The following is a 12,752-nucleotide window of genomic DNA, read 5'->3' on the forward strand; positions in this document are numbered from 1 at the left end:
ATAATCAAATTTAAGTATATTCTGTCAACATTCTTATTCAGACAGATAACAGATCATTCACCACAGCAGAAGCTGTCTTACTAGTCTACGTATTACACACCTAGTGTTTGAAACATTATGAGACTTCAAAGGATGGTGAATAAATGAATGAAAGAATGAATAAGTAAATGAGCAAAGAGACAAAAAACTATTTCAGGTAATGGCTAGTTTAAGAAAATATTCCCTGCATCCCTATTATAAATGCAAAAATATTTATAAAATCCATTACTTGTTACTGATATAGAGAGCAGCCAACTGATGGACTACGTTCATCACCACTTCATAGCACCTTGTAACAAAACAAGACAGTTCCTGAAATGACAAGTTGAGTATATGTTACATAGTTGCTTTTTAAATGCCACCATTTCTCAACTTTATGGTAACATATTAAACAAAACCAGAACAGCTTCCAGTTAACCTGCAGCCAGAAAACTTCAACCATCTTTCAAGCAATCCATTCTTAACTCCTCTCCTGAACGTCAAAGTAATTTCTACTGGTTTGTTCCCATAGCATTTCACTCACACTTCTATTTTAAGTCTTATATTTTAGTTACTCATGTAATTAACAGAGATCATCTTATTCCTTTTTTAAATATCCACTGACCAACATGGTGGCTAACCCTCAACTGCTTCTCAATATATTTTTGTCCTATTAAATGAATAAGTAAGTGAACATCTGAATGAAAAAGCTGAAAAGCTGCCAATTTAGAAAGTATGATAATGAGGAAAAAGGCTCTCCCAAAGTTACTCTGAAATAACTTCAAATGTTTATTACTTTTAACTTCATCTTAAATAAGCCTGGCACAGAGAAAGGGAAATTTTAATTATTGCAGGAATATATTGTCATTAAATAATTAATTCGCATCTACTATGTCCCACACCTTCAGAAAATTTCTTTCAGAAGCTCTCGATGCTTAAACTTAAAAAACCAGTTTGTATCCTAAAGTATTCAAAACTTGACTAAACCTGTGGCTATTCCAGATTTTAAGTTCTACGAGGGCAAGAATTTCTGTTGGTTTTCTGCACTGCTATATACCAGCACCAAGAACAGTTGCTAACATATGCTAGGCTTATAGTTTAAAAATGGAATTTTATGCAGCTGTCAATGAGATCCACAAACAAATGAAAATGTTTGAAAATGAAAAAAATGCATATCAATTTTACTTAAATAACTCTAGTTTTATCTTTCTTATTAAACTTCTAAAAGTTCAATAAAAGCAAAGAGCAGAAAATGCAGACAAACAGCACAAAGTAAAAAAAGAGAGAAACAAGTCCAGATATATAACAGACTATTTACATAAGATAGAAATAGTAGGCTCAGTAGGTTAAGCCTCTGCGTTTGGCTCAGGTCATGATCTCTGGGTCCTGGGATCAGGCACCACATTAGGCTCTCTGCTCAGCAGGGAGCCTGCTTCCACCTCTCTCTCTGCCTACTTGTGATCTCTCTCTCTGTGTCAAATAAATAAATAAAATCTTAAAAAAAAAAAAAAAGAAATAGAATGAATTAGCCAATTAAAAGACAGAGATTTTTGGATTTTCAAATTGCATAATAAACCAAATCCAGACACATGTGGTTTTAAAAAAAACATAACTAAACATAATGATACTGAAAGGTATCATTTCAGATACCTTCAGAAAATAGAAAGATAAACCAAGTGGTTTTAAAAAAACATAACTAAACATAATGATACTGAAAGGTATCATTTCAGATACCTTCAGAATATAGAAATATAAACCAAGAAAATGTTAACTAAAACAGAGCCGAGGCAGTGAGAATATCGGACAAAACTGTTAGCACATCACAGCTATTATATATGATATACATTTATGTAACTGCATATTATATACATAATTATAGTTGAACAGGATCAACTGCTATAACAACATAATAAAAGATTCAATTTATAAAGAATTATGAACAATCCTAAAATTGCATGCATCAAATAGAATATCCTTAAAATAAGAAATGCAAAATTTGATAAAACTAGAGGGAGAAACTGACACATTCACTGGGACCTGCAAATTACATTTCTTAGACCTCTGCCAGTAGGCTTCCTGTTAAGTACTGCCAACAGGTGGCATTAAAAGGACACTAAAGACTGGAAAAGTACATCCTTTCTACTACTTGGTGCTTTGGGGGTTTTTTTTACAGGTGGCATACGATTTAAATGACAGCTAAATGATTCAAGAACCACAAAGAAGGATGCAGAACTCTACCCCACACTCCTGAAATCATACAGGACTGTATTTCCAACAAAGTAAAAGCATGAAACATACCTTACTTCTAGTAGGGGTGGAGAAGGAAAGGGATACAAAGACCTAAGTCTAAATTCCTTTCAGAGACTTTGGGAATTTTTTTCTCTCTTTCTGAGGTTACATTTATTAATGTGTAAAAATAAGAGAAAAATGATTACTTCACTAGGATGCTCTGAACATTAAATATGAAACATTCCTAGTAATTCCTGTGTCAATGTCATAATAAATGCCTTAATAATGTCATTAGCTAAAAGGCAGTACAGGTTTGGCCCATCTCCAAAGTGCATCAATCAAAACCATGAGGGAAAATTTCAATATACCTTTAGTCAGAAAAACATACAAATAATATCTTCCAGACCCTACAAAGATGTCAATCATACCCCCAGTTATCTAACTCAAGACCTTATATATAGTTCATTGACACCTAGTTCATTCCAGACCCTACAAAGATGTTAATCATACCCCCAGCTATCTAACTCAAGACCTTAGAGTTCATTAACACCTGGGAAATCATCAGGTCTTCTAGAAACTTCCCAAATTTCTTCTTTGTTCCCCTTATAGCCTTCACTTCCACAATAAGTACTCTTGGTGTTTTTACCAACATAACCCAGGCAAGAGCAGTTCACCCCAGCAATAGCAGCTTGCTCCACCTCCAGCTTCTTTGAGAACTCCAGAAACGACCTTGTATTGCCCTCTCAGAGGTACCAGGCAGCCAGGCAGCACTGCCTCATTCACAAGTATGAGCAATAACTACACAGGGCTCCTGCTCCAAGCTCCTATATTCTGGTAACCCCAATCCTTCCTCTTTTTCCCCTTCCTATGGATGACCTCACTATCCTCTTTTTCTTTCAACCCTCCAACACTTATATAACCAATCCTCTATATCAAAATACCTCTTCTGAAGCTGTGATTCGTTTTCTGGACTAGCCCCTGACTGACACATAACACAATAGAGGTCAAGTTCAACAAAATACTCTCAATTACAACAAGGAGACAAAAAAGGGTAGTAAAGATATAAGTGAACTGAACAATATGTTAGTATGCTTGATTCAGTGAAATACATCAAGTCTTGAACTTAACAATCAGGAGGTAGGGGGAGTTTCTCCTTATCTCCAATTTTTGCTTTTTTCATATGGTTTTAGCGTTGTTTTTATAATGGAGAGAGAAGAAATGGGAAGTTCTTTCAATTTTTTCACAAAACTAAACCAAAGACCTAGAATAACTAAAACTGCAGTGACGAAAACATCTGGTTTGAAATGTTTGAAACATCTGGTTAGAAGCATCAAGTGCTACTTTTAAAAACCTTATCATTGCTCATGTACTAGCTTAACCATCTCCACTAACAACTTTTTCTGGCATAAATTATCTTCCTACCCGGCATAAAGTTTAAGTTATTTTAAAAGGCATGGTGACAAATTGTTCACAAATTAAATTATTACAAAACAAAAAACAAAAACAAAATCAAAACCTTACTTTGAGACCTTATTTCCATAAAATGCTATGAAAACATTTCACGAATTATGACCTCTTAAACTACAATCCAATGTCTACTGAGTGTTTTACCATTCAAAGTACTTATTCTTAGCATTTGAAGGTTTCAGAAATCTTTTTAATTTTGTGTAATTTACCAAACTTAAAAAAAACAAACAATGGAAAGTAAAAAACAATCACCTGTAAGAATGAAATAAATCTTCCCATTTGAATTTGGCAATCACCTTCCACCATGCTGGAATCTGTAGCTTTAAAAGGCAACATGAAGAATCATTTTTCAGTTTTTTAATTTAAACTTAGTCAAGACCCAAAAAGAAAAATAAATACAATTTTTATTCATTAGTATATCTTTTAATCTGCATAATATTAAAACCAGAATTTTTATATTGAAAAGAAACATAAGACAATCATTAATCATTCAATTAAAAATAACCATCTGTTTCACTATTTAACAAATTCAAGGGAAATCCTTATCTGGTCACAGTTCTTTGTAACTTACAAAAATATCACAAATAGATTTTAGAGAATTTGCTACTGCTCCATCACTCAGGTTTATTCCACCTGCTTATCAAACAAATAAACCAACAAAAAATTTAAATGCTTATTTTCTCAGGGTATACATAATATAATCATGGTAGTCTTAGAACTGTCAACTTTTCATTCATTTCAATCTCAAAAAAGGCATAATGACACTATAATATGAAATTTTAAACTTACCTCCTTCTCCATAAAACAAGAGACCATTATAAAATTTAGTTTCTGCCTGTTTAAAAAAAATTAAATATTTTTAAAGGTTGCTGTCTTGTTTTTAAATTCCTAGGCTCTCTTAGTTATCTATATTTAATAATAATCAGAGGACTATATCACATATACAAACTCATTTAAATTCAAAACTACTTATAAAACAGGTAAATTCAATTGATCTTTAGAATACCAAAGATATCGTTGATACTCAAAGTTATTTCTCAGTTTCTTTACCCCTGCTTTTGTCTTTTCTCACCTTACTGTCCTACATCTTCCCACTAGTTCATGGGAGATAGAAAGCAATCACATAGTATCAAAAAGGTACAGAAAAAAGAGGAAGTTTACCAACTTCTACCAGAGTTTTAATGACCCATGGCTAAGAAAATGCAAAACATATTAAAAATTCAAAGCTTTTTTTAAAAAAAATCAGTTATATTTATTATATCTAGGGACACCTGGCTGGCTTAGTCAGTAGAGCATGTAACTCTTGATTATGAGTTCAAGCTCCATGTTGGGTGTGGAGACTACTAAAAAAAAAAAAAAATGTAAAAAATCAATTATATCTAGAAAGCCAGTATATATGGCAAATAACACAGACTTGGAAGGTATATAGACCCAGGCTCAAACAGTTACTACCAGTAAAATTAAGCCTGTTTCCTCATCTATTCCTCACATTATCTGCCTCTCATTCTAAGTATGAAGAGGGTTAGTATGGTGTCTGGCACTCCGTTAGTACACTCAGTGAATGGTAACCACTATTATTAGTATTAAATAAAAAATTAATTCAACATGCATTAAATCTTTATGTACACTATACATATAAGCACAAATTTGCTTTTAAAATCATGTTTTTAACAACTTAAGAGCACAAATAATTACCTCATACTTTAATTTCTTGATTTCACAACAAAGTGCAGCATAAACAGTGATGACTTTGTTCAAGACCTAGTTTCATGAATAAAAACATAAAATAAAAAAGATGAATTACAGCAGATAGCTAAAGCATTTTAAAAATAGATTTTTAGGTTAAGAAATCTATACCTTGTTTTCAGTCTTTATGAGTTCCAATAGGGAAGACTGTTCATAAGGCAAAAGCTATAGAAACAAAGGGAAAAAATCATTTTTAATTTGAAAAAAATCACGGAAATTTTAAATAGACGAATCGAGTCTAGCGCCATTCTATTTAAACCTGTGTTGGACCCTGTACTTAGCACTAACACACACTGGAGACTGACGGCTAATGGGTATAGGATTTCTTTTGCAGGTGGTGAAAAGACTCTTCAATTGGGTATGGTGATGACTGCTGCACAATTCTGTCAATACACTAAAACCCAAAGAACTACATGATATGTGAATTTCAAGAATATGAGACACATGGGCACCTGGGTGGCTCAGTGGGTTAAGCTTCTGCCCTCTGCTACCGTCGTGATCTGAGTGCTGGGATGGAGCCCCGCACTGGGCTCTCTGCTTGGCAGGGAGCCTGCTTCCCTCTCTCTGTCTGCCTACTTGTGATCTCTCTCTGTCAAATAAATAAATAAAATCTTAAAAAAAAAAAAAAATAGGAGACATGTGAATTTCAAGAAAACTGTTACTAAAAAAGTCAATATGTAACTCAGAACAGTGTCTAATACATAATAAATGTTCAGTAAATGTTAATTATTATTTAAGTGGTAACAGGCTATAGTTTCAAAGATAAAACAAGATAGAATGACCTCAAAAAAAATTTTAAAAAGATAGAATGATCTCAAAATGGAACAGAGGAGTGAATTATTTCATTTTATTAAAGATTTTATTCATTGACTTGAGACAGAGAGCATAAGCAGGGGAGGAGAGGGAGAAGCAGACTCCCTCCCAAAATGGGCAGGAAGCCCAACATGGGGCTTGATCCCAGGACCCTGGGACCATGACCTGAGCTGAAGGCAGATGCTTAACTGACCAAGCCAACCAGGCACCCCAGGAGTGGCTTACTTTATACATTAAAAAATTACTCCTACATAAAATTCTACTACTGAAACTAGTATTATAGTACATGTTAACTAACTTGAGTTTAAATAACAACTTAAAAAAAAAATGAAAAAAAAATTACTTCCATATTAAGATACCTTAAATGGCATAAGGGAAAATGATGGAAATCTTCTATATATTCATTAGAATACGAGTGATATGAATATATGTGTTTGACAAAAATTCACTAAACAGTATATTGTAAATCTATGCATTTCACTGTATGTAAAATAATCTCAATAAGGAACAAATAAAGTTTGAATATTCTATTCCAACCTGTTTATTTTCTTGATGAAAAACAAAGGCCACCCCAGAAGTCTGCCATTCATTAAAAACAAAACAAACAAACAAAAAAACACACATCTGCCTGGCTTCAAGATAAGGAAATTAACAATTTTTCTTCAAGTTTCTTTTAGTTCTCCAGATTCCAAATAATGAGAATATACAGTTGACCTTTGAACAACACAGGTTTGAATGGCGTGGGTCCACTGTGATACAGGTTTATCTTTTTATAAATACAGTACAGTACTATAAATATATTTTCTTTGTGATTTTATCATAACATTTTCTTTTCTCTAGCTTACTGTAAGAATATAATACATAATACACACATAAAATATGTGTTAATTGATGTTTATGTTATTGGTAAGGCTTTTGGTCAACAGCAGCCTATAAGTTAAGTTTGGGGAGTTTCAAGTTCTACGCAGATTTTCAACTGCTTGGGAAGTCAGCACTCCTAACCCCCACATTATTCAAGGGCCAAATGTATATTCTATTTTTTAATATTATGTCTTCAAGATATAGTATGCCCTGAAAATATATACGTAAATTTAAAAATGTAACAAAATCAAACCTTTAAAGCTATTGGATCAAGATTGAAATCCCAAACATCACCAATTGAATCATCCAGTGCATCCTCAATTCTTCTCAATTGAGATGTATACTCCTCAAGAAATTTCCCGTAATTCTTAAGTTGGACTTCAGCATGAATTTCTAAATTTAAATTTTAAAACAGTATGTAAGATGTACAAGTAATAAATTACAGGACATTTATTTCAAATAAACTCAAAACTCACAGCAAGGTAGTTACTAAGCATTTTTAAATGTACTACTCTAGTATGTCTGGACTTCTTGAAAATAAAATTTCAAAGTTAAACAATAATTCAGCTTTTAATCTTTTCCAAATAATAAAATAATTTTAAAACCTATAGATGTTAAGCATAACCATAACTTTGGTTAACCATAAGCCATAACTTTAAAGCACTATGAAAAAATTAACATCCCATTTATCCCATAAGCTGGGGCTTTTAAACAATTTGAATAATGCCTTAGACAACTCAACATCTTGATTCTATGTTTTAGTCATAAATAACTTTTTTTTGCAAAAATAAATAAATAAGACCTGAATAAGTATAAAAATCTGTGTTGTCATAGAAGCAAAATTTAAAAACATAATCCTGAGTCTCTATAGTGTAAACTGTCTAAGATTACATCTAATATTGTTTTTAAAACAGTTTTAAACCTGCTTTATCATAAAGAATGTTATTTCTGTAATGCCAAAAACTTAGTAAGATATTTTAATTATTTAACTATCATAATAGGGTTGGAAAAGCCAGTAAAGAAATACTGTATACACACACACACACACACACACACACACACACACAAATGGAATATTACACAGCCATCAAAAAATGAAATCTTGACATCTCCAATGACATGGATAAACTAGAGGATATTATGCTAAGCAAAATAAGTCAATCAGAGAAAGATAATTATCATATGATCTCACTGATATGTGAAATTTAAGAAACAAGGCAGAGGATCACAGGGGAGAGAGGAAAAAATGAAATAAGAGGAAACCGAGAGGGTGACAAACCATAAGAGACAAACTGAGGGTTACTGGAGGGGAGAGGGAGGGGAGGGATGAGGTAAGTGGTGATGGACACCAGGGAGGGTATGTCTTGTAATGAGCACTGGGTATTATATAAGACTGATGAATCACAGACATCTGCTTGATGTCGGAAACAAATAATACATTATATGTTAATTAATTTAAATTTTTAAAAAGAATGAAAAAAGATACTGTGCTAATATTTAACAAATTTCCACATTAAATAGATGACTCTAAGGAGTCATTGGAATAAATTAAACAATAGAAGTATGTCTAGTCATCAAAGTTAATAAAGAAAGGGAACATTCTATATACACATAAGAATTCACTATTGCAAAGGCAGCAAATCCAATTCAGCCTCTTCTATTGATATGAACAACTATTCAATCATTGTCTAAAAGAAGGTAAATTATTGTCTCCTCAAATCAGCAATACAAAGCAATTCTTAGATAAAGTACATTCTGACTAAAGATAAAGACCTAGCTCTCCAATCACCCTAATTTTGGCACTAATGCTCCCTATCAGGTGGATCAATTATTAAAACTGCTATCTGGTTACAGCATTAATCTAAGTAATACTGGAAGACAGTCTAGATAGGATTCATAGCACAAAAATTAACAAAACCAGGCACACCGAACGGATGGCAATTCTTCTCTTCCCTAAAGCTCAAACTAAATAACTTCTAGAGATTCTTGAAATCGTAAGTACATGCCTAATTCTCATTTACATGGGAAATAACCAAAGCTGCATTTAATCAGCAAATGAGTTCTTAATGACAATGCCAGAAAAGCATGCTGGCATTGTCTGTTTGGGAAGTCACGAAAGAGTAAGCAAGAGAAAACCTGCAGTAACATTAAAGTTTCTTGCTGATAAAATAATGAATAGTTGTAAAAATAGTAAAAATTACAATAAAAAGATTTGAAATAAGGAATCCACGTTAATTCTTCAAGAGTAAAATCCCAGAAACCCTATTTACAGGCTCATCTCTACATTCTTTGTTATCTTTCCATCCCTAATGCCTAGTACAGTTCCTGATATGGTCTGTTGACCGAATCACATCATGCTACTCTCAGCTGAACCACTGTCAAACCTAGCAACTTATTTTCATTACAATTTTTTGAAGATACGTAAGTAGGAGAACTCTGTCCATAAAACTCCATATATGAAAAAGGTGCAGTTGACTCTGTAACAGTAAATACAGAATCCTCTCCACAAAAAACATTAAAGGAAATTGTCATTACCACCAAGATTTTTTTTTAATGCTGCATAAGAGCTAATACCTTATGGAATATTTTATGAAAAACTGCAAACCATTATGAATTAAGCTCGTGCTTCTCTCAGAGGCTACTAAAACCTAATTACATGCAAGTTTTTGCGGGATTCTTTGTAAAGTTAAGCAAAATTCACGTGGAATTTTTAAAAACTACATTTACCTTCTTAAAAAAAAATGACACTCAACCTTTTGGGAAACTGCGTTTAAAAAAACAAATTCACAAGCAGTAGGTCCCAATCTCTCCTATATCACTTAAACAGAAGAGACAGATTACCAACTTGTATTAATCTTAAGTAGAGTTTCACCAAAATAATTATTTGCCTCTAACTTTTGCTTCATGGAACTTAATCTGGTACGGTTCTTTGACTTTTAAGTTCAAAATGAAACAATTCGATTTTGTGAAATAAAAGTTGCTTAATTTTTGAAGCCTTTCTAGGTGCAATGGAAGCTCTATGACATCCCTGAAAAACACCACTTATCTAAGTAAAAGGCATAGGAGGAGATAAATTGACATTCGCTTGCTTATTTTTACCGTGTGAAGAGCGCTTTCTCCCTGTCTTGTACGTTATACGAATATGCAGGAAAAAAAAAATACTCAAACTTCCAAAAGTTGATTGGAGGAAAAAGTAGAAAAACAGGAAAGCGAAAACAGGAACCCGACCTCTGCCCGTTCTAGAACTGAACGCTCAGCCCAGGTGGCGAAAGCGTCGTGAGGCCGGAGGCAAGGCCGGCCTCGGCTCCCCGGGCTACTGGGCCCTGGGCGCGCCCCGCCCGGCCCGGGGCTGGGGACAGCGGACGCCGCTGCTCTGGGTACCGCGGGCTCCAACCGAGAGCCGCCGCCCCAGACGCCAAGCCCTGCCTCGGCCGGCCTGACGCACCGCCCCCGGGACCCCAACCCCGAAAGTGACGTTCGAGAGCGCGTCCCTCTCGCACCCCAAGGGGCAGCAAGTGTCCCGAACCGGAGGGCTGCGCGGGGACCACGACGCAGAGCCCTCCCGCAGGAGCGCTGCCGGAGCTGAGGCGGGCCGGGGAGCATCCACCCGCAGCTCTTGCCCCGCAGCTCTCTTACTCTGTGAGCCGTCGTCCACGCGGTCGAACTCCCAGTCCGGGGAAAGAGTCTCCACCGCCATCACCCCGGCACCTCCCCCAGTCACAGCCCCAACCAGCCCGGGCGACCACGGCGGCCTCACCCCGGCGGCTGTCACGGCACGTGACTTCCGGCCCCAGCCCGGGCCCCGCCCCCGCTCGCGAGGGCAGGCCGGGCTCAAGGCCTCAGCGAGCCGCGGGGGCTGCTGGGAAAGCGAGTCGGCTGCGGTGGCCAGAGGCGGCCGTTACATCTTCCGTGGCACTCGCGGCGTCCTCCCGTGGTGACTTGGGCCTCGACACCACTCACTTCACATCTCAAGCCATATCGATGCCTTTGACTTCGCCCTGCTGTCCCCAGGCCATCTTTAATACCTGGGGAGTTGTTCCATCAGTCTAGCCTGGGAAGGGTAAAAGTGATGGGGTAACGGCTCAACAGGAGGGCGTGGTCCTCGAGTGGGTCGCTGTCCCGGCGCTTGGAAGAAGCAGGAATTGCCGACGCCCTCTCCGTCACCACCATCCGAGCTGCTGCGTCGCTCCTCTTGCAAGTCCTATGCTGATTGTTCTTGAGAATAAAACGGTGGGTGAGAGGCGGAGTTACTTTACGAACACCCTAGCGAGGAATTTTACTACTCTGCTTACCTTGCCCTCACGGATCCTCCGCCCTCTCCTCTTAAAAAGGCAGAGAGGGAAGAAGCAGCGCTCTTTAAAGTGTATTCTAAAAGGCTCCTACCTGCTAACTGGCTTTTCCGCAAGCGGGGAACTGTGCTACCCAGTAATTCTACATGTATACGGATGTTTGCACAGTAGCGTTCATTGCTGCATGGTCTTTAATACGTATTACTGGATGTCTACGAATGAAATGATCTTAAAATGCATCAGTAGGGAATAATGACCTAAAATTTCATACACCCATATTATGAAATGCGTTTGTAGAGACATGGGAAACTGACAGAAGGTGATTGCGGAGTAATGTGTATTTGTGGTTGCATTTATACTCATGTAAACGTGTTTGTGCATATGTGGGTGTAATTGCATAGAAAGAGAACTCAAATCTCACTAACAGGATAGTGGTCTACTGGGAGAGTATGTGTTAGAGATTAAAAAGTCCCCCATTGGGCTCCTTGCTCAGCAGAGAACCTGCTTCTCCCTCTGCCTGCTGTCCACCGCCCCCCCCCCCAGCTTGTGTGCTCTCTTTCTCTCTCTGACAAATAAATACATAAAATCCTTTTTTAAAAAGCATACCTTAGAAAAATCTTTTAATTAGCATGTTAAAGTAATTGAAAAGAACACATCTAGAAATGGACAAGCAAAAAGTAGTCAAGTAAACCTACTTGAAGTTAAAAACTAAGAGAAGTAGACAAAGTATAATAATTACTTTAAAAGATCTGAAAGAGGGGCGCCTGGGCGGCTAAGTGGGTTAAGCCTCTGCCTCCGGCTCAGGTCATAATCTCAGGGTCCTGGGATCGAGCCCCGCATCAGGCTCTCTGCTCAGCAGGGAGCCTGCTTCCCTCTCTGTGTGCCTGCCTCTCTGCCTACCTGTGATCTCTGTCAAATTAAAAAAAAAAAAAAAAAAAAAAAAAGATCTGAAAGATAATGAAGTCTGAAAAGCACAGCAAAATGATTCAGAATTCTGAGTGTACTCGGAATTTACTAGTAAGAATTATGAGTTTGTGGTTTTCTGCCTGACAGTGTCCCCCACCCCTTCAAGTCAAGAAATGAAACACCAGCTCAAGGGGGCAGCAAACCAAGTTCAGAATTGTTGGAAGAGAAACTGGAAATTCGGGGGAGCATCCTGAAGCAAGGGACCCAGAGAAGAGATGAGATTCAAAACCTTAGTGTAAACATTGTGCAGATCTCTGCGTGCAGAGAGCCTACTGAAATCACAGTCAAGAGTCCTTAAAAACACCTGCACTAGGTGAGAGGCATGCTTGCTGCCTTTTGATGATGCCTATATTCCCCACCAGA

General features: G+C 36.8%; 1 protein-coding gene across 1 annotated transcript in view; it reads right to left on the bottom strand.

Moving 5' to 3' along the window:
- Positions 1–10,926, bottom strand: part of WASHC4 (WASH complex subunit 4) — a 62,026-nt gene extending 51,100 nt beyond the window's left edge. Inside the window, exons 1-7 of the mRNA XM_059402193.1 lie at positions 10,771–10,926; positions 7,388–7,527; positions 5,572–5,625; positions 5,410–5,475; positions 4,504–4,549; positions 3,967–4,034; positions 269–351 (exon numbers count right to left, since the gene is read on the bottom strand). Coding sequence (XP_059258176.1) covers positions 269–351; positions 3,967–4,034; positions 4,504–4,549; positions 5,410–5,475; positions 5,572–5,625; positions 7,388–7,527; positions 10,771–10,831 — 518 coding nt within the window. The 5' untranslated portion in view covers positions 10,832–10,926. The remainder of the gene's footprint in view (positions 1–268; positions 352–3,966; positions 4,035–4,503; positions 4,550–5,409; positions 5,476–5,571; positions 5,626–7,387; positions 7,528–10,770) is intronic.
- Positions 10,927–12,752: the final 1,826 nt, after the last annotated feature.

Source organism: Mustela nigripes, chromosome 6, assembly GCF_022355385.1.
Source record: "Mustela nigripes isolate SB6536 chromosome 6, MUSNIG.SB6536, whole genome shotgun sequence".
NCBI lineage: Eukaryota > Metazoa > Chordata > Mammalia > Carnivora > Mustelidae > Mustela > Mustela nigripes.